Source organism: Mytilus californianus, unplaced genomic scaffold (assembly GCF_021869535.1).
Source record: "Mytilus californianus isolate M0D057914Y unplaced genomic scaffold, xbMytCali1.0.p SCAF_4, whole genome shotgun sequence".
Lineage (NCBI taxonomy): Eukaryota > Metazoa > Mollusca > Bivalvia > Mytilida > Mytilidae > Mytilus > Mytilus californianus.
This window is the reverse complement of record NW_026262690.1, coordinates 14,665,107-14,688,959: the sequence shown is the minus strand read 5'-3', so window position 1 is coordinate 14,688,959 and position 23,853 is coordinate 14,665,107. Positions and strand designations below refer to the sequence as shown.

General features: G+C 33.3%; 2 protein-coding genes across 10 annotated transcripts in view; one reads left to right on the top strand and one right to left on the bottom strand.

Annotated features, from left to right (window-relative positions):
- The window catches only part of LOC127737537 (galactosylgalactosylxylosylprotein 3-beta-glucuronosyltransferase 3-like), a 154,906-nt gene that overhangs the window by 107,985 nt on the left and 23,068 nt on the right, over positions 1-23,853 (bottom strand). The window lies entirely within an intron of this gene.
- LOC127737536 (MAD2L1-binding protein-like) lies at positions 13,699-22,665 on the top strand. Of its 9 annotated transcripts, XM_052248348.1 has the most exons (7): positions 13,699-13,943; positions 17,222-21,122; positions 21,182-21,211; positions 21,271-21,483; positions 21,575-21,752; positions 21,783-21,871; positions 21,931-22,665. In XM_052248348.1, exons 1-2 carry the CDS (start codon positions 13,707-13,709, stop codon positions 18,128-18,130), a joined length of 1,146 nt encoding a protein of 381 aa, XP_052104308.1. In that variant the 5' UTR covers positions 13,699-13,706; the 3' UTR covers positions 18,131-21,122; positions 21,182-21,211; positions 21,271-21,483; positions 21,575-21,752; positions 21,783-21,871; positions 21,931-22,665. The 9 variants fall into 9 exon arrangements, with proteins under 9 accessions (XP_052104308.1, XP_052104307.1, XP_052104312.1 ...); XM_052248347.1 differs by lacking the exon at positions 21,182-21,211; XM_052248352.1 differs by having other exon boundaries at positions 17,222-21,211; positions 21,271-21,395; positions 21,664-21,752.

Genomic DNA, 23,853 nt, shown 5'->3' with positions numbered 1-23,853 from the left:
TTATTGTTAAATCGTCAAGATAATTAGAAAAATAAGTTAAATACCCAAAAAATTAAGAAATTTTACTTTAAATGAATAAAAAAAGGGTGGTGAGGTCCATTCCCCAAGTGCATGAGACCCCCCCCCCCTGATTTTTGGTATGGTTCGTGTTGCTCAGTCTTTTTTATGTTGTGTTTTGTATACTGTTGTTTGTCTTTTGGTCTTTTTCTTTTTTATGCCATGGCGTTGTCAGTTTATTTTCGACTTATGAGTTTTAATGTCCCTTTGGTATCTTTCGCCTCTCTTTTACCACATGTTCAGATTGCTTCCAGTAACTTCGAAAATTGTAGTTAGCACAGACACTTATTTCTGTGAGAAGTTGGTAGGTCAGGTTTACAACACGTTTTGTGAATAATAGTAAGATTACATTGATGAGGAACACTGAAGGGGATGTAAAATATGTGTAGTGTTCAAGGAAAGTATTCAATAAAACGATTCATATAAGTTGAGAATATTTTACGTTAAGTTAATGGTAATCCAGTAGATTGAGCATGTTCTACAAAGCCACACATGGAAAGGTTGAAGATGTCCGTCCTTTACCTCTTTTCATGGTTTAATGATCAAAGTTATGCCAGTTTCTCATTTACTAAATCTATATCTACAGAGAGTGATATGAGTAATAATACACATATATATATATGGTCTTTAGTATTCTCGAGATAGTAATGTTGCAAGATGAACATGTGACGTCTTGTAAACGGTAAGTGTTTGCTCTTACAAAACATGTTTGTTGTCTACTAGGAGTAATAGGTCAGCTTTATTGAGCATATATGTATCTTTCAAGATATATTAAGAAAAGAAGGTGTGAGGAAATCGGTGAGCGGCTCAACAACACAACACAACCAAAAGACATCAAGAGGGCACCATACAATCTTTAACAATAGACATCTACTTTTATTAATACATGTATAAAACATTGAAAGGGTGAGGTATGATAAGGCTACAGTCTGCCAATCTATCAAATAACATCCTCAGATCTTCACGAGGAGGTATGACAAGGCTATATTTCGGTCAATCTATCAAATAACATCATCAGAACTTCACGAAAAGGTATGAAAAGGCTACAGTCGGCCAATCTATCAAATAACATCATCAGATCTTCACGAGGAGGTATGATAAGGCTACAGTAGGCCAATCTATCAAATAACATCCTCAGATCTTCACGAGGAGGTATGATAAGGCTACAGTAGGTCAATCTATCAAATAATATCACCAGATCTTCACGAGGAGGTATGATAAGGCTACAGTCGGCCAATCTATCAAATAACATCCTCGGATCTTCACGAGGACGTATGATAAGGCTACAGTAGGCCAATCTATCAAATAACATCATCAGATCTTCACGAGGAGGTATGATAAGGCTACAGTAGGCCAATCTATCAAATAACATCATCAGATCTTCACCAGGAGGTATGATAAGGCTATATTTCGGCCATTCTATCAAATAGCATCATCAGATCTTCACAATATGATTAAATATCAGTACGTATATCTTTGAATTATGTCTTACATATTTGCTTACTGATGGCTTAAATTCTTTGCATTTCGTGCAATGCTGCAAAACTAGTCTCAATTAGAGGTCTTGACATTAAAATATTCTTTATGAGTCAAATCCTTACCGAAAAATATATTTTGCTACAATATGTCTTATACAAAGATGTAAATATAGGTAGATCTTTTTTCTTTTTTTTAAGACCTTGGCTCATAACCGTATGTGTAAAGTATTCGTTTTAGGTCAAATACGCCAATTTCAACATATCCAAACTATACCTTACAAACAATAAAACTAACACGCTTTGAGAGGATTGAAGAGTTCACTAAGTTTGTAATTTAAGGAGCCAAATACTGACGCGTTATCGTACCTCCTCCTGTGTTTTAAATCATGGAAAATTGTAGAAAACTTTGCAATAACAAATTTGGTATCAACTGTTTAATATTGATTAATTTTTATGTATTATACTGGGAATTGTTTGATAGCGGTTTTTAATTATTCGCGTATGAGAAAGAGCTAGTTTTGCCATTGGTTGCAATCCATATATACAAATTACACCACGAAAATATTTCCACTGATGGAAATAACCTGATATAGGTTCGATCCAACCTCTCTAGAGGAATCCAAATCTTTACAATTTGACAAATTTTTGCTGATAGCAAAACTCTATTGTAACTTAAAATTACAAACATAAATGAATATGGTTGAATAGTTTTAGTTCAATCTCGGACAGAAACAGCAGACATAAATCTTCGTTGAAACTTAGTGCGATGAAGGCTTTAATAGTAAAGGTTATATTGTCAATTTTGAATCTAATGGTGAATGGAAATCAAACAGATTTTAAATCTTTAAATTCGTTTGAAGTATCGTAAGCAGTTTCAGGGCTAGTACACAGTAACCGGACGTCAGGTAAGTCGTCTTGCGTCACCAGCTATAGAGCTAGTACACAGTAACCGGACGTCGGATAAGTCGTCTTGCGTAACCTGCTATAGAGCTAGTACACAGTAACCGGACGTCAGGTAAGTCGTCTTGTGTCACCAGCTATAGAGATAGTACACAGTAACCGGACGTCAGGTAAGTCGTCTTGCGTCACCAGCTTATAGAGCTAGTACACAGTAACCGGACGTCAGGTAAGTCGTCTTGAGTCACCAGTTATAGAGCCAGTACACAGTAACCGGACGTCAGGTAAGTCGTCTTGCGTCACAAGCTATAGAGCTAGTGCACAGTAAACCGGACGTCAGGTAGGTCGTCTTGTGTCACCAACAGTGAACTATAGAGTTAGTACACCCTTGTCAGGTGACTCTTCTTACAGCTAGAAAACATTTCCAGAACAACTAGTCAGGTATCTTACGGCGTTAGCTATAACGCCAGTGCACACAGTAACTGGACGACAGGTGATTCATCTTACGTCAGCAGCTACAGATCTACGTGTAGTACCCAGTAACCATAACGACAGGTCAGTCATCTTACGTAAGAAGCTTCAAAGCAAGTGCACAGTTACCAAACGACAAGTGAGACAATGTTCGTCAGAAGCTACAAAGCTAGTACACATTTACCGGATGAATGGTAAATTATCTGACGTCAGCAGCTAAGACTAGAATGCACTAATCGGACGACAGATGAGTCATCTAATGTCAACAGCTACAAAGCAAGAATGCACCAATCGGACGACTGGTGAGTCATATAACGTCAGCAGCTACAAAGCTAGAATGCACTAATCGGACGACTGGTAAGTCATCTTACTTCAGCAGCTACAGAGCTAGTACACCGTTACCGAGCGACAGGTGAGTTATCTTACGGCAGCAGTAGCACATCTAGTACACAGGTACCAAAAGACAGGTGAGTTATCTTACGGCAGCAGTTACAAAGCTAGAATGCGCTAATCGGACGACTGCATGGTAAGTCATCTTACGTCAGCAGCTACAAAGCTAGTACACCGTTACCGAGCGACAGGTGAGTTATCTTACGGCAGCAGTAACAAAGCTAGAATACACTAATCGGACGACTGGTAAGTCATCTTACGTCTGCAGCTACAAAGTTAATACACAATAACCAGACGACAGGTGAGTTATCTTACGGTAGCAGTAGCAGTAGCAGATCTAGTACACAGGTACCAAAAACTGGTGAGTTATCTAACGGCAGCAGCTACAAGGCTAGAACATATTAATCAGACGACCGGTGAGTCATCTTACCTCAACAGCTGCAAAGCTAGTACACAATAACCAGACGACAGGTGATTCATCCTATGTCAACAGCTACAAAGCTAATGCACAATAATGGAGCGACAGGTGGGTCATCTTACGTCAGTAGCATCAAAGCTAACAAACAGTTACCGGACGACAGGCAAGTCATCTAACGTCAGAAGCTACAAGGCTAGACCATACTAATCGGACGACTGGTGAGTCATCCTACTTCAGCAGCTATAGAGCTAGTACGCAGTTACCGGACGACTGGTGAGTCATCTTACTAATACACAATAACCGAACGACAGGAGAGTTATCTTAAGTTAGAAGCTACAAGCTAGTACACAGTTACCGGACGATAGGTGAGTTGCCGTATAACGGGTTTTCTTGTAAATGTTACGGTTGATAAGTTACGAAATTGACCGGACCTTTGATGTACTAATTAGGTTATGAAATAATCAAGAGTGACTTGCAACTCTTATATAAGTGCCAAGTTGACACTTATTAATAAGGGTAAATTCCTGACAGAGTACCTTTTACGCCAGCAGCTTCAAAGTTAGTACACAGTTACCGGACGACTAGTGATTCATCTAACGTCAGTAGCTACAAGGCTAGAACACACTTATCGAACGATTGGTGAGTCATCCTACATCAACTATACAGTTGCGGTATACAATAACCAGACGACAGGTGGGTTATCTTAATTCAGCAGCTAAAAAGTTTGTACACAATTACTGGACGACTGGTGAGACCTCTTTCGTCATTTATTCCTCGTTTAAAGCGAAAAAGACCTAAGCACCTCACGAATTAGTATGTGAGTGGGAAAAACCCTTCTCAAGAGATGTTGCAGTAACAATCGTAAAAAAAATACCTTCTCGATTTTCGAAAGATTTTTTTTAGATAGGTTTTGTAATTATTTTAGTCTTTGAGTATCATGATCATCTGTTACAAAGAATTGTCGATTTCGACAAATTTTGTTAAACTGGTTTTGATAAACGTAAAATGTATATTGTTTACTAGTTTTCAAAGACTACTGTTCCGAAGCCCCTGTGTGCAATTCTGTGGTATCTCTTCTTCCTCTTTTCCACCCAACAATAATATCTTTTTGTACAAAACTAATAAAAAATACATGTTTCTTTTTTTAAAGGTGAGGGGTGTTTGCTTGTTTTTATTTCATTCAAAACATACAACCGACAAACTTTGCGTCGGTATCGTCGAGTAAAGAACCAGGGTACCAGGCTAGAAATGTCAGACCCATTTGTTCCATTGTCAAGTAAATGTATGGAAAACTAATTTGATGAACTAAGATTGCAACATTTAAAGGGTTAATCCAGAGTACTAAAATTGGTTTCTTTCGAATTTCAGGAGCAGAAAATAAAATGATATGTGAAACAACAGACATCAATCAAATAGTACCATCCGATGTTAGGGGAAAGATATGTGAAACAACGGACATCAGTCAAATAATACCATCCGATGTTAGGGGAAAGATGTTTTCTGTCGACAGCCCAGACAAGACTTTCGTTGCTATTTTTGAAGATACAAGTGTCATATTGGTTAAATTAAGCAAACAGTGCACGAGTCTGGTATTAGAAATAAATAAAATTGTTCGTGATAATTTTATAGCGTCTGAGTTAAAAGACTTAATAGAAAATTGCTCAAATGTCATTATTATTCAAAACTTAGCGTGTGGATCGAACGTTTTTTATAACGTTACTTATTCAAGGAATGTCGCAATACCATACTTTACAGGCGCTAATATTTTTTTCAAAGATGAAGTTTATATGTGTACAAAACAGTTCAAAGAATTTATTGAAAAGAAGCATATTCAGGTTGGTTATGAAGATGTAACATATTTTCTTCTGAACAAGACAAACTGCTGGGGAATGGTGTCTGATACGAATCAACAAACAATTTTATTTTCTAAAAATGAAACGAGTAAACAGGTAAAATATGGTTTAATAATAGGAACACTACCAAAAGGGATGAAACAAAAGTTTAGCAATGACATTTACTTGACTTCAGAACACCAATCTTGTATAAATAAATTTCTACAGTACATCTATCTGCAAGGTTACCATAGAAACAAATATGATATCTATTTGAGTGTTAATAATGTCATCGAATATGCTTCAAAAAATCCTTGTTTGGAAGTTCAGTACCAATGCATTGGGGACCAGTATTTTGTGGTTTTGCAATTAGTTCTTAGTGCACCTATAGCTTATTCTGAGATTGGCGTAACAGTTGAAGTGACCATTGTTAATATTGTCATACTATCTATATTTCTACGTAAAGAGAACCGAACACCGGTCACAATTTTACTGTCAGCCTTGGCTATATCAGATACTATGCACGCACTTTTGATATCTTTTTCGGAAGTAATTGCTCGCCGTACCGACGTCCATAGACCTACATCAAGATTATTAACATTTAGCTATCCCTTATGTCGTTATATTCTCACAACTCTCTTGCTTGCGTATATTTTTCACTTATTTTCTGTTTGCATTACAACACTTTTATGCCTACAAAAAACCGTTGCTCTTTTGTTTCCTATTTGGAGCAGGGGGAATCTAAACACCAAGGTCAGTTTTCTAGGTTGTGTTGTTGTGCTTGTCATAAGTGTCCTTCTAGTTCTACCACTTATAATATTTGAAGAATTTTATATTAAAATGGTTGAAGGCAGGTGTTGCAACGACCGAAAAGAATACTTTGGAACACGTGGTGAACTACACAGATATACAGCACTCACAATAAACATATTTAACTGCTTGTGTGATGTAGTTGTATTGCTGTGTACGGTTTACATTACTTGTAAATTGACATATCTCAGGAGAAATCTCATGTGGAAAGATAATCCAGCAACCCAAACAAGAAACCGAAAATCTGCCACTACAGTTGTAATCATATGCGTCATTTTCTTATTATCTGAAGCGCTGAACATAAGTGAGATGACGATATATTTTTTGTCTACTAACGGCGCCAATGAGAGTCTTGACAATTTACGCATTGAATTATATCAGTACAAATATCTAAGTCTGATGATTGGATTTTCGCTGAATTTTATAGTCTACTTGGTAATGAGTAAAGAGATGAGAGGAAAGGTGTTCAGAATTATGAAATGCTGGTAATCGATATTTTATAACTCAAAATTTATTGACATAACTGGGCGTTATAACCCGTTGAAGTTGTAGCAACACTTTGTTCATGCGAAAGATTACGATACATTGGAAAGCACAGCAAAAACAATTCCACAGTTCTGTTTAGAAAGCTGACTACAACATGGTCACCCCCAGGAATCGAATGTTCTGGACCGTTTTGTTCGAAATCAGCTCTATCATTGTTTATTACTCGGGGGAAGCAATACTGCCACAAAATGCGGCGAGGGTTTTTTTATTTACAAAAATATAATGATAACGTTCTTTGATGCAATAATTTTCGATTTAATTTGTTTCTACTGTGGTACCATGGTCTTAAATTTCAAACAGTAATTAACAAGGCAGAAATCTGGAGGTTTCTCATACAAAATTCTGTCACATGCATATTTAATTCATTGAATGTGAAATAGAATTTTTCAATTAATATGAAAATAAGAAAACGTGGTAAGTTAATTTGTCGATCTGCGCTTGAACTAAACAAAAGTGTATCGGACGTGTTCAGGTTTTGTAAATTGTTACTTAAGTTGAAGTCAACCACGCCAACTGGACTTAGAAAAAATATACCGAAGTCAAACGTTCACTCATATACACACAGTTAAAACTATAATATGTCTCTGTTCAACATGAAACCAAAGGCTGGTATTTGTAACTTAAAATAGAAACACTAGTTTTTGGTACTTTTTTTAGCATAGTTTTCTTTTTCCCAGTCGTGTCGACTTCTCGCACCTTCTGAGCCAGCACTTTGGATTTTAATGTATGTCGTGGCCTGGAAAAGAGGGGCGAAAGATACCAAAGGGACATTCAAACTCATAAGTCGAAAATAAACTGACAACGTCATGGCCAAAAAAGAAAAAGACAAACACACAAACAATAGTACACAAAACACAACATAGAAAACTAATGACTGAGCAACACGAACCCCACCTAAAAACTGGGGGTGATCTCAGGTGCTCCGGAAGGGTAAGTAGATCCTGCTCCACATGTGGCACCCGTCGTGTTGCTCATGTAGTACAAACCCGGTAATAAGTCTAATTCGGTAGGTCACATTCGGAAAAGGGGACGGGATTGTAACTTTGTGAGAGTATCTTAAAACACAAACATTGATGATTGTGAAGCATAAAATTGTTCGTTGTAATGAGAGTGGAATGCTTCAGGTCTTCTGGAATTTGAAGGAATTTCAGCCCATACTGAACTGTCGGAAACACCGCATTACCCATAACACGATAGGTTAAGTATAGTACATGTTACGTGTATAATATAGGTATAAATTATATACAGGTAAATGTGGCGCAATTTGATTCCATTTATTGGCGCAATTCATACCATCAGAAAAATAGAGAGTGGCGCAATCGATACCTTTTAAAAACTGTAATTGGCGCTAATTGGTTCTGGTCAAAAATTTAATGTATGTGCATATTTTAGAGTTTGTTGTATCTTATATAATTACGTGTTTATACTTAAATTATAGTATGGAGCTTCGAGATACATTTTGTATTTGTAAACTGTTAAATTAAAGAAAATGTATCTTTGATTCTCTCTTGTATGTGTTTTAAATGAATTTTTATATCAAACGGATTTAAAATTAATAAAATGAAAGCCAAGTTTTGAAATAAGATTTTTCATATTCATTATCCATGAGTTATTTTTTTCAGTTGCTTTGTATATTTTTAGAATCAGTGAATTATTTGACTCTAGTATATGGAGCCAATACGTAAAGATTCTATTCTGGTATATAAGGGCAATCTGTTCAGCTCGGCTAAACATGCAGCATTTGATGCTTTGCAATGTACTCCTTGAATTTCTTTAATAAATTTAATTGCAAGTGTTCAAAGGGATCTGAATCCATGTTTTGTTTCCCCTATTCCCCATACTTCACTACCGTATAGAGCAATAGGCACAACAAGGGAGTCAAATAATTTTTCTAATAACTTGCATTGGCTATTAAGTCCAACTGGTTTTATTTTAAATGGCTTTTTTGCCCTTTTCAAAGGAAATGAGCTGCATAGGTTTAGATTCCCGGCTGTGTACTGCAGTGTCATGCCAAGATAGCAGTATGATTTATCTGTTTCCAGGAATTCATTACTATATTTTAAAAAATTATTATGGAGAGAGCATTTAAAGCTGTTTGTAATCCCTTTTCAGAATTTGATAATAAAACTATATCGTCTGGTTCTTTGAAAACTAGGTTAAATAGTTTAGTTATAGGGTCGACTAGTATTGGTATACCATATTTGATCATTTCATTAGAAATCAAGTCCTTTGCCGTGGATTTACAATTTTTCAGGGTTTTAGAGGCTTAAATTATTTCATCTGTCGTTATTGGTTGATTATAAGACATATTATCACTTTTATTTAGTCCAATTATAAGTCCATCTATTTTTTTATGGATAGTTTTATGAAATTTGCTGTCCTTTGATTGAGCTTCACAAGAATTTAAATTTTTGAAGAATTTATAAAATGTTTGCTCATCAATATTTTTTGTGGATGATTATTTTCTGATGCTGGGATTAATTTATTAAGTAAATCCCAGAAGGATTTTAGTCATTATTGGTATTACTGGATAGATATGAACATATTCTATGTTTGTATATTTTTTTATCCTTGTTCACATTTTCGCCTTAATTTTGAGCGATGAGAGTAGTATTCTTTTCTGTAAGCTCCATTAAATGGAAATTTATTTATAAGAAATGCATAGTGCTTAACGGTTTTATATAGTCTTCACATGACCCTGAAAACCTGGGTTTTCTTTTTGGTTTATTTGTTGTTTGTTTTTTAATTCGCCCTTTGATAAATTTGGCAGAGGCCACAGCTGTTTCTTGAACAATTATGTTTAGATTATTTACAGCCTCATTACAATTTGAGTATTTTCTACTCAGAAAATTTTGCACTTTGGTTTTAGAATTAGTATTCCTTAAAAACAAGAGGATGTGATATGATTGCAAATGGGACAACTATCCACCAGAGACCAAATGGTGTAGATGCAAGCAATTCTAGGTCACCATACGCCTTTCCACAATGAGCAAAACCCATGCCGTATCGTGAGCTATATGGTTGGCCACCCGAAAACACGTTTAATCCCGCCACATTCTTTATTGGCCTGTTCCAGGTCAGGAGCCTGTAATTCAGTGGTTGCCGTTAGTTCATATGGAAAATCATATTTGAACTATTCTAAATATAATGGAAATGTCATAGATACTGTCAATCGATATTGTTACTTAGGTATAATGCTTAAATGTAATGGTAACTTTGATTTAGCCATTTCCGTGTTGATAGAAAAAACTAGAAAAGCTTATTTTAAAATAAAAAAAAACAGTTGGCTTGAACAATCCATGTAAACTATTAGAGAAACTTTTTGACTCAGTTATATCACAAACATTGTTATATTGTTGTGAAATGTGGGGTATAGAGAATGCTTTAGAAATTCGTGACTCTGACCCTTATGAAACATTTCATATTAAAAGTTTTAAAGAAATCCTAGGATTAAATTTTAAAACTTCTAACGATGGAAGTAGAGCTGAATTGGCTAGATTTCCCTTAAGAACTAAAATTATTATGTCCTGTATTAAATATTTGGACCATTTAGTTAAATCTGATCATGATTTATTTGAAGCCAATTGGAAAACAAATCCTTTGGCAATTAAAATTGTAACATATCTCCAAAAACTTGAGTTCCCCTTTTTGGCCCAAGAGTTAAATGAAATATTAAACCATTTTTTAATCAATCAGCGCATTTTATATCAAATCGTACAAGATCAACGCTCCAAAATTTTTTATTCTGAAAAATTAGATTTTTCCGTAATATTTCAAAGGTAGGAGAACTTAAACCATTTGTTGATCAACTCACTTTCAAGTCTGATCGTTCTGCTATAGCTAAAATGAGATAAAGTGCTATTTCCCCTTAAATAGAAAGAGGGGGATATAACAGAACGGTAAGAAATGAAAGATTTTGTAAAGTGTGTACACTAAACAAAATTGAAGATGAAAATCACTTTATTTTTGATTGCCTTAAATTTCAAAAGGAAAGAGAAATCCGTATAAAAAAATTGTCTTAATTTTACCCAAATTTTAGAAATATACATAATGATAGCATAAAGTCAAAACTATTGTTAAACAGTAAGTAACTAAAAATATCAAAGATATGTTCAAATTACATGTCTGAATTGTTGAAAGTTAGAAATAATATTTTACATAACCATTAATAATATTAAATATCAATATCCTATTTAGAAAGTATTGATTATTTAGTTGTTGTAATTTTTGTTATGTATTTCTATAAAATATACTAAATTGAGCCTTCAAAAAATGTTATAATTGCGTTTGTGCTAATAAAATATTGCCTATTGTTCATATCTTTGATATTTGTTATTCGTAAATTGTTTTGTTATCGACTAGGCCGCTATTGTTCTCGTTTGAATTGTTTCACATTTTTTCATTTAAATAGTTGTTTTTATTAAAGTATGGATAGTAAAATAAGGGATATTTTCAGAGTGGGTAAATTCATTCGAAACCAGGTAAGGCAAGCTTAGTAGTGTTCAGTATGTGGTATAGAAATAGAAAATTGAATATTCAGTGCAAACAACGAAAATATAGAAATTATCAAAACCCTTTACCCAAGCGCCTGTGATGATAACAACAAAATAACAACAAAAAAGCTATTATATACACATCAAGCAGTCAAACAAAATAAGGTTAGGCAACTCAATAGAGATTTGTGCAGCATTATAGCGAAAAGATTTCAAACCATACCTGGTAGTTCTGAATCTCGAGAGTACTGCTGTTTCCTGTGATCAAAACTCATAGTCAGTCTGAATTTTAATATCAATGAATTCTTGTAGATAACTTGAACTTTTTCATATATTTTTAAAGAATGCAATTCAAATTTTTCTAGCATTTTTACGTACGAACTATCATAATCTTCATACGAATCCAAGAGCTCTTTCTTGATTTTTTTTTCAATATCAAAAGATGTTTTCGCTACAGTAGTGCCAAATTACTGGACAATAGTTAAATTTGGGAGAAGGAATGAATAGTATGCTGTTAATCTACCTAGCCTATTTAAATATTTTCCCATTCGTTTTAGAATATTAATTGTCTTGATGCCTCTTCTATATTTTTTTTAACAGATTTCAGATATATTACTGCGAAAGTTTAAGTCCGAATCTATAGTTACTCCAAAAAGTTTAACATTTTCTTCACAGAAAATTTTGTGTCCGTTTATGTTTATTTGTTTTTTTCTCAGCTGGCTTTAGCCTGAAATTTGTCAGTATTAGCCTTCATTAAATTTGTCGAAAACCAGTTTGGTGGATAGTTGTCTCATTGGCAATCATACCACGTCTCCTTATTTTATATTATAAGATTTAAACTATCAGTTTCTAAAATATTAACAACCTTATCTATATATTAATCACTATATGATACAGTGTTATCATCAACATAATTATAAATGGTGCATTTTTGTACAAAAAGAAATATGTCACTTATGAGGACATTGAAAAGAACTGGACCAAGAATTGACCCTTGTGGTACACCTTTCATTCTAAGAACTTCTAACTTTAATACGTTGTTTTCTGTTTTCTAAATAACTTTGAAATATAATTTTAGATAATTTTTTTGACAGACCATATGCTTCAAATTTTAGTTAAAGTAAATCTTGCGGTTAACAATCAAATGCTTTAGATAGATCAGAACTGCAGCAATAAATTTGTTGTCGTCCAGAGCTTTTTCCAATCTTCTATAATCTTTAAAAGTGCTGTTTGGCAACCAAAACCAGACGTAAATGCCGAAAGTATAGAGGAGGAAAATGTTTATTTAAAAATTCCATTTATTGAATGCTTTAATAATATAACAATGGTTTAATAGTGGAATAAAATGTTGTTGATTTTAGACCACCAGCTGTTAAATAAAATATGTTTGAATTGAGCTCTTTTTAATTTTTGTAACAAGATTTGTCTGTTTTCTGTTCAACTCCCACTAGTTGGTATCACTTCTGTTTTGAAGAAACCTCTTATGGTACATTCTTTTCTTGTAAATTGCCCTTCTAAGATCTTTATTCGTCAGTAAAGGGTGCAGGTGATACTATTTCCTGTCTCTTTTTCATTGGTGTGTGCCTGTCAATTATATTAACAAATTCAGATGCTTTATAAATCAGAGAATAATATACATCGTAAACTGACAACAAATTATAAAAATTTACACAATTTAGGCACGTGGGAATTTTTCATGATCAAAACTTTTAAAACTTCTGTAATGAATAACTTTCCTTCTTAGTTTTTGACACAAAACCTTTTAACTGATATGAAATTTTGTTGTGAAAATCACCGATAGTTCAATTAAAATTAGATATATTTTGACAAGAATTTGGTTTTTGTTTGTCAGGATAACATCAAGTAATGTTGGTAATGGGATTTTTTTGGTAAAACATGTAGCATTTTCACCATGTTCGTACAGACACACACACACACACATATCTGGGACTATTATACTATTTAGCATAATAGTCCCAGTATATATATATATATCTGTTTAACTTTATGGTTTACATAATCGAAAACATCACACATATTTTTGGACTGTACGTATATACACTTTTCTTCTTCTAAACAATTGTAATTTAAATCAACAATAATGATGATAATAACATTGTCATATTTTTCAGATATTTTTCAGATATTTTGTCACATGTTTTATTAGTTTTCAATAAATAAATTATCATTAAGTGGTGTGGACCACATATTAAAGATATTTATTGGCCATTACTACATATGAATGTGATCTTGCTATATTGGTAATAAGTGATTGTATCGGGAGATAACCCTTTACTTCCGCCAAATTTTGAAAATGGCCTTTCGAAAAAATACTAAGATTAAAAGTGATAGTTGCAAAGATTTAATATTTGACGGCGGAATTCAGTCGCACACTAGATGTATATTAGTCAAAGAATACTTGAAATATATTTTATACGAACGACAACAAATCCCTGTTCCATACGAGCAAGTTAAACAAGGGTTGAAAATAATGGAAGACCAATTACACAATGTAAATGATGTTAAAACTGGACCGGAGCATAAACAACAGGTGGTTGTTTTGATATTTATGTCTCTATTAAATTACGATATAACTCAAAGATATAACCCCTTGGACTTCCCATTGATTTAACTGTTTTTACCTCGGTCCATAGATTTAGGGACCGCAGTCTTCACGCTCAACCACAGGCCCAGCAGCCAAAACTTGTAAAAATGCTGTCGGGTCTGTAAAAATCATCTCTACAGAACAATAGAATTTTCGTAAAATTCAGCTTCAAGCCTGTAGATTCAAAATTTACCGTGAAGACTGGGACCGTCAAATAAATGTCAATCAAATAAGATTTATTTTAAGTGGGCTAGTTAAATATTAAAATAACAATATAACATAAACTCTAATCAAGCTTTTGAACCTACGTACATAATAAATGAGAGACCTGCATATTATATACAGTGCAAATTTTTAGGGTATGCAACAACTCAGTGAGTCTCATACCTTCGCCAACTTGTACTCAACCAACACATACTTTTATATATATAATTACCAACTAGTACCCAAACTATAATCTTATTGGCCTATTTTTTTGCCCAATTCTGCATTTTTTACTCTTTATTTTTATTCTGTAACCCCCATCCAGACCATCATACATGTATTATGTATACATGACTCTGATCCAGTGATAAAACACAAAAGTTTATTGATATACATTGTACATCATGTACATGGCTTTGTTTGGAATGCAGCTTAAATCTTTTTTGATTGTGAAGTTACAAATTCATCAGTTTTCTCTCTTGTTGGTTAATGAGGACATGGCCACACTTCATCTCAGCTTAAAATCTGCAGAGAATTTTGAAAAATGTATACTTTGACTGAATTTTTTGTTTGGTGTGTTTTGAAGATTTCTATTTTGGTTAGTTTCTCTTTGAGGACTTCGCCATCTTTTTGATATCATAAAGCTACCACACACATTAAACAAATGCAATTGTTAATGCTTGTGTGACAGGATTTCTTCCCTTCAGTAGTAGATACTTAGCCAGCCATAAGCAGTTGAGCTACATTGTAGGGAATTACTTCTTTAGCTCAGTCTGTTGTAACACAGAGGTTCTTGGTTCGAGTCCCAGAGGAGACAAAGTGATTTTGTAATAAGAACCATGCTCTCGGGTTTACACTTGTACAAGTACTTATGTCATTCAACATAATGTTAAATTAAATAACAGTATCTGTTCTTTTTATATGTACACTCAAATGTCATCTTTTCTATGGCAGTTTTTTGCTTAATTGTTTTATATCTGTTCTGTATTTCCTTGTTACATGATGCACATATCTCTCTATGTTATTATTAAAAAGATGATTTGAATGAATTTAAAACAATTGATAATGGATGTAAAAGGGCTAAATTCTAACTCCTTGGTTTTATTTTAGAATTAATGCAATAAGGTTAAACAAAGTATAAAGACTTGAAATTATTTTCTGATGAGGGGATATCTTCAAATTTGCTTTCCCTTGTCAGTACAGGTAATAATTACTAGAATTATTTAGTAACGTTTTAAGTCTGTGTTCTGTCCACCGTAAAGGAAACATGCTGTAAAGCTTTTGTGTGCTGCGCAGAAAGTATTGGCTAGGTACTTATAGACACCTTGGGTCCCACAAAAACAATGAACGTACAATTTTAACAAATACAAAAATCCTTCGAACATGTTGAAATTTTACATTTAAAAATCCAACAAAATAGAAATACCGGTACCGGGTAATTGAATTTAAGAATAATATCTTGTTTCATAACCCTTTTTCACACAATGTTTTCAAAGTTTAAAAAAAAACTTCATCCAAGCAGCATTAAAGCACATCCATATCACTCACAAGTGCTAATGACCTTTTCTTTTTCAAATCAAAAGTGATTTTCCTAACACTTGAAGTCTATTTCCATTATATACTGTTCTACAAATTCAAGTTTATTTTCGTAATTTATAAAACTTAAATATATATATATATAATATAATTTTTAAATGACCTGTTATTCCAATAAAATTTAACCATTATCTCTAGTACATGTATCATACTGTTCTTACAATTTCCAAAATTTAATTCATTTAGAAATCTACTGTTTGTTTCAGTAAATCATAACTGTCAATGATAGAAATTGTCATTTTTTCAAATTATGTAAGATAATGTTATAGAATTTTGCAAGCATACTCAAAACAAACAATTCCTTAATACTACATTTTGTTCAATAACATTGGGTATGTTAATTTGAAGTTAAATACACATGAAATTAATTTTTTGTGATATTATAAAAGAACAATTGTTACAAAAATAGTTGAAATAGTTATTGTCCCATATGAGCATTATAAATAAAAATCCCCACTCACATGATTTTTCCCCACAAAAAAGTTTCTGCCCTGCTTTTCTTAGTAAAAGAAGTTTTTGCCCTACCAAATATATAGCATAAAAATATTTGTCCCTCCCAAATTTGCACCAGCCCATCCCTATGTTTAACCTATGTTCTGACTGACATTATTGAGTTTCCAATTAGGGTAATACCATTATATATACCCCTGGCTGTTTCCGAATACAAATGTATATACTGATATCTCTGTGTTGTTATCCAATCACAAAACTCGACACATTTGTAATTGGAAAAATGTTATGGATACACAACTAAAAAATTTAAACATTTGGGAAAATGTTAACGTTTAGTTTTAAAAGCAATATATAAAAAAAATACCATGAACAAATCCCATATTGAATGATACATGGGGTAATTTTGCAATGCCATTTAATATCATTTTTTGTTCATTACATGTATTTAAAACAAGAAATTTTGGATCTTATTAAAGTAGGTGTCCATGATAGCACAACATGACAAGATAAAATACTTTAAACCAAAGGAAAATGACAAAAATCCTGAAATGAAAAGAAATATGTATAAAAAAATATTTGTTTGCACCTAGATCATCAGGTTTGACAATGTATGGAACAGTAAAGTTTAGTATCTAATGCAAACCTGTGATCTGAGAGGTAAATTTGTGATTCTTTGTCAACACAAGACACTTCAAACACATCTTTAATCATAGCTGGCCAAATATTCTATCATTCAAATCAACCTGGATGATGGGCATCTGAAGCCTGCCTCTTGGTGCGGGATTTTCTCACTGTGTTGAAGACCCATTGGTGGCTTTGGGCTGTTTTCTGCTCTTTGGTCGGGTTGTTGTCTCTCTGACACATTCCCCATTTCCATTCTCAATTTTATCACACATTTATAGTCTAAACACTTGTCTTAAAGAATGGAATTCTAAGAAATAATTTTGAATCATATATTTTGATGATTTCAGAAACCACCTGTGAGAAGGTCATTTGTGTCCAAAATGGAATTAAGGAAGATTACAAAGCTGGTCAAAGGTTTAGATGAACTATTTGAGAAACTTGTTGAAAATTTTGAGATTTGTCCAGAAGTACGCCAAGTGCTTTTCCTCCTAGGTGGTACTACAGTAAGTCCGAAGGAGTGTTACCTGATTACCTTACCACCGTATCACCCAGAATCAAACAACTTATCATCCAAATTCTGTATTAGATACTTAATGAAGGAATTAATTATGCAGGATTTTGTAGGAAAGTTGAAAGATGTACGTACAACTAATGCTATAGTTATGTTAAATGCACCTGCAGACAGTGGAATAAAATGGTTTTTACCAAAACCTAATTTTACTCTGCCATCCAGGGGAACAAAATTTTCCTTGAATCTAATTTCCAATCCAAACAGTGATGTGTTTAATCACGATTTAACTCATGAAGAAAATGAAATAGAAATTTCTGGAATTGAACCATTTGATGTCTCAGGATTAGATGCTTCTTTAGAGGAGGAAATGATGAAATTATTTATTTCGAGTGATCACACAGAAAAACATGGACATATACACATAGAAAAACATGGACATGTTTTAGCCAGTGTAGACAAGGCTAAGAGATTATCAAGGAAAAGTTTCTGTTTGAACAATGATGACGATACTATTGAAGAAAAGAACAAATCTTCTGCCAATTTAGAAGACAAGCTTAGAAATTTATCTTCAGAAAATAATAATGATATAAGTTTATATTCTCAGGAAGACACGATTCTTCAGAAAACAATTGATGATAGTAAAATATTGACTGATCCTGGTGCCCCCTGTATTTGGTTTCAGGCTCCATGCATGTTCAAAGGCTATAAAGACAAAACTTCAAGACAATCAAATGGTTTAATGTAAATATATACTCCTTTGTTCTATCATGTTTATAATCATCATGTTTTATGTGATAAGTTTTGTATAATAAGTAAAACTTCATTTTATTTATAGTCAGTTAATGAAAACCCTCAGAATATGAGATGTAAAAGTACTATCGCCTATTAATTTCTTTTTATCATGATTATTATAAAAAGAAGATGTGGTATTTTTGCCAATGAGACAACTCTCCACAAGAGACCAAATGACACAGAAATTAACAGTTATTAGTATTTATTCCAAAAATGAGAATTGTATGTATAATGGAAAAGAAGGAACATTTTGTATTACTTTGACTTGACTAAGTGTTGCTCTCCGACTATTGCAGTTCATTCGAAATTCTGACCCAATCACAATTTGCTTTATTAAATCAAACTGTTCAACAGAAATTTTAACCAACTGCTTTAGAAAACCCCAGTCAAGTCATCAAAGTGAAAGATGATAAAATAAAGCATACTTACAATCCTATAAGACTTTAATTCTACTTCATTGCATCCTATAAGACTTTAATTCCACTTCATTGCTGTTATGAAAATGTTGCAAGAAATGTCTACACATATTTTTATTGTAAAGAGTCATTGGAAAGATGGGAGGTAGTAATTTTTGAAATGCTAAAATAAAATGTCCAAATTTAAGTTTTTGAATTATTTCTTCTAAAATGGTGTTTTCTATGCATGCTACAAAGCTTTCTTTAAATGAATATCTAAAATACTTTGAAAAATATACTTTACACTTAAGGTACATGTAGATCAGACGGGTGTCTTTTTCTGATCATCCATTCTAGGCATGTTGCAAAAATACTTTTTTGGTTTAATTTTTTTTTAACAAGTATCATTCAATATACAACACAAACATCCAAAACTTGATATTTTAAGATTAAACTATAAAAAAATTAATTGTTAAGTGTATTTAAAAAAATATGTTTAAAATCAAGGGCAGATAATTATTATGAATTTGATAGGACAATTTATTTTGGATTTTTCAAGAAAAGAAGGCCCATGACCCCCTATTTATATTTGATATTTTGGAAGCATTTATGAAAAGTTATTCTCTCATTGAATTTTCACTAATTCTGTCGTTAGTGATAGTCAATAAGGTAAAAATTAAGTTTCCCCCATATAAAATAACTGACTTTGTTAATTTCAATGCATTTTAACGAGAAAAAAACAAGGTCTGTGACCCCCAGTTTTTATATTAAAATTTTTAGAGTTCATTGACCCAGAAGTCTTTTACAGAAGTTTAGGAAAAATCTATCGTCGAACATTTACACACTCCAGCTACCTTAATATGTTCTCTTGAAGTTTTAAAGGGAGATAAGATCAATGATTTTTAGATTATCTCCCATGGAAACTTATCAACAACATATTGTAATTTCACAGAACATAGAACATTTTTATAGTAATTTTTGATTATAGTAATTCAAAAATTATTATTTCTCACCTTTCAAATGACTCTTTTGTGTAGTAGTCCATGAGTGCACAGACTACCAAAGAAATTAATAAACATGTAGCCTTGAAGTTGTAATTGCGGATGAATCTAGGAGAGACTGACAAAAAGGTATAAGACGTAGGTAATACAATCCCTATTTCACAATAAAGGGGCATTTCTAACATTTTTAAACCTCATTAATTAAACTAAGTTTAAGGTTCAAGTTCACTTCTTGTACAATAAGATGTTAAGTAAAATGTCCATAAAAAAAGAGGTCACTTATAATTTGATGTGTCTTGCATTTTACATTTCTTATATTAAGGATAATAAATTGAAATTATTTTTCAAGATGGGGGCGAACTACAATCATACATGTATATACCTGGTACAATGTTACTTGGTGTAAGGATGCAACAGTATAACAACCTCCCATTAAAAGTACACATGTAGGTCACTTCTGTACATATTTTGCTATAGTTTTTCATATTACTAGTAAGTTTGGCATCCAAGTTCTTTTTTCAAATACTTGGTGACCTAAATTTCCATCTTTACACCTTGAAGTTGACCATCTCTGAGTTCCATAAGATATTTATATATATATATAAAATGAAATATTTGATGAGCTTTATCATTCCAATTCTGGGATAAGGCAACATTTATATCTTAGATTGTCTATGAATTACAAAAATAATTATATTATTTTCATGATATTTCTTTTATTAAATGTATTAAATGTATTATATGCAGGAACTTTCCATTTGTATTTATTGTTGATTTGTCACATGTATATTTTACTGGGTTTGGAGACAGGATTTGATGTTAGGGAGGGGGTGGCTCCTTAGAATTAGAGATTTTTTGACAAAAAATTGGCTGTAATTTTACCTAATTACCTTTTTGTTTTAATTTTAGGGGTGTCCCTCGCCTTGTGCACCCCCGTCTGATTCCATGCTTGTTTATTTCATTTGTTTTAGTGGTGAAATGATTTTAATCACTTTAAATGTGTGTACTCCTTGATGGTAGATATAGAGGACTTTTTAACCTGTTACCATCCTGAATTGTAGAAGCTCACCTGAAAAGGTGTAATAAATCAGGTAATAAGGGAGTATTGAAGATAAAAATGGGAATATACATGTAGACACATATACATGTATGCATAAAAAAAAAGGATTTTATAGTATAGTTAAACAACAATGAGATTGCAACACTAATACCACAAAAATGAGAAAAGAAGTCTAGAGGTCAACAGAATATATATAAACAAGTGGCTATACCTTCTGCCAAATTCTTAATCCACCCCAGTTATTATAAAATAAATTGAAGAGATTATTAAAAATATGCCATCAACACCAAATTTTTTATAAAATATATGAAGGTAAAAACAAAGATCTTTTGATTTGGAACAGATACATTAACCTGGTGCTGATGATGACCGATAAATAAACATAGTCCTGACGATGACTGATACATAAACATGGTCCTGACAATGACAGATAAATTAATCTGGTGCTGACGATGACCGGTACATAAACATAGTCCTGACTTGGAAGAGGTACATAAACATGGTCCTGATGATGACAGGTACATAAACATGGTCCTGACTTGGGATAGGTTCATCAACATGGTCCTGACTTGGGATAGGTACATTGACATGGTCCTGACGATGACATGTACATAAACATGGTCCTGACTTGGGATAGGTTCATCAACATGGTCCTGACTTGGGATACATGTAGGTACATTAACATGGTCCCAACGAGGACAGGTATATTAACATTGTTCTGACTTGGGACAGGTACATTAACATGGTCCTGACTTGGGATAGGTACATTAACATGGTCCTGACGATGACAGGTACATTAACATGGTCCTGACTTGGGATAGGTCCATTAACATTGTCCTGACGATGACAGGTACATTAACATGGTCCTGACGATGACCAGTACATGAACATAGTCCTGACTTGGAAAATAGGTACATAAACATGATCCTGACTTGGGATAGGTACATTAACATGGTCCTGACTTGGGATAGGTACATTAACATGGTCCTGACTTGGGATAGGTACATTAACATGGTCCTGATGATGACAGGTACATTAACATGGTCCTGACTTGGGATAGGTACATTAACATGGTCCTGATGATGACAAGTACATTAACATGGTCCTGACTTGGGATAGGTACATAAACATGACCCTGACTTGGAAGAGGTACATTAACATGGTCCTGACTTGGGATAGGTACATTAACATGGTCCTGATGATGACAGGTACATTAACATGGTCCTGACTTGGGATAGGTACATTAACATGGTCCTGACGATGACGGGTACATTAACATGGTCCTTACTTGGGATAGGTACATTAACATGGTTCGAACAAGGACAGGTACATTATCATGGACATTTTTAGTAATCAGCCGTTCCCCTTTTATCTCAATCATTGGGCTTAAAAAAGTTCTTTATACAATATATGTACATTGTCAAAATAGAAACTCTCTAAGCTTTTTCTTTAGGGTTTAAATTTTTTTTTATATTTTCCCACAATGTATATATATATATTGTTTTTTCATGCAATTTAACATTGATGCTTGTTAATTTTGAGTGTTTTAACTCCCACTTGTTGTCTTTGGATCTTTAATGCAATCGTCACTGCTACTTAGACACAGACTGGGAAAAGGACTTTAAAATAAACTGACATGAACAGAAATTTTAATGTTTGTTAATATAAGTAGCATGAGATTATAATTGTATTGTAAACAAATTTCTTTTTAAATTTATTCGCACATCTGTATTTATGTAGTGAATGACTAGTTGCAGAATAATTAAAAGAGAGTACAATAAAAAGTCAAACCTTGACTGGAGATAGACCTTCTTCAAAGCACTTGGATATAGGAATTTGATGATACATGTATTTTGTTACTATGTACATTACAATTTGATGTCTTTAAATACATAATGACCCCCTTCCTCCCCATGTGATGTAAACTATATGTCCTTATAATTTCTATCCCTTGTACATATGTGTACTGTTACAAATTGGAAAATAAAAATATATTTTTAATCTATATGGACATAATAAATTGCTGGAATCTATTCTGTTTTTTAGTATTTCTTTATACAGAATGTTGCAATTTTATTGGTCCCACTTACCATTTTAAAGTTTGCACATTGACAATTCTCACGTACACAACTTCATTATATTTATGTACTTTTATTACTTTGCTGTATGAGCTTTTATTACTTTGCTGTATGAGTTCTGCTATGAGAATTAGTTATTAAAGTAAGACAGAAGCAAACTTAGCCATAATCATCCTTAGGGTATCTAGTTCAAAAATTGTGTGACAACCTTGCCTGCCAACCAACATGGCTAAAAATAAATAAAGGGGTAAAATGCAAGTTTGTCTAATATCTTGAAAACCACAATAGATACAGAAAATCAGACAGGGGTAGAAATTTCAGAATGATAAGATCTTCCTGCTGTCTGAATCACATATTCACAAGGAATCATGCCCTTGAGTATCCAGGAAATCATGAAAGGCATCACAAACCCTTGAATATCCAGGAAATCATGCCCTTGAATATCTTGCAAATCATGAAAGGAATCACAAACCTTTAATATCCAGGAAATCATGATAAGAATCACATGCCCTAGAATATCCAGGAAATCGTGATATGAATCACAAGCCCTTGAATATCCAGGAAATCATGATAGGAAACAAATGCCCTTGAATATCCAGGAAATCATGATAGGAATCACAAACCATTGAATATCCAGGAAATCATGATAGGAAACACAAGCCCTTGAATATCCAGGAAATCAAGATAGGAAACACAAGCCCTTGAATATCCAGGAAATCATGATAGGAAACATCAGTCCTCGACTATCCAGGAAATCATGATAGGAATAGACAAGCCCTTGAATATCCAGGAAATCAAGATAGGAAACACAAGCCCTTGAATATCCAGGAAATCATGATAGGAAACATCAGTCCTCGACTATCCAGGAAATCATGATAGGAATAGACAAGCCCTTGAATATCTAGGAAATCTTGATAGGAATCACAAGCCCTTGAATATCCAGACAAGCAAGCCCTTGAATATCCAGGAAATCTTGATAGGAAACAAAAGCTATTGAATATCCAGGAAATCAAGCCCTTGAATATGCAGGAAATCATGATAGGAAAAACAAGCCCTAGAATATTCGGGAAATCATAATAGGAATCACAAGCCTAACAATATCCAGGAAATCATGATAGGAAACACAAACCTTGAATATCCTT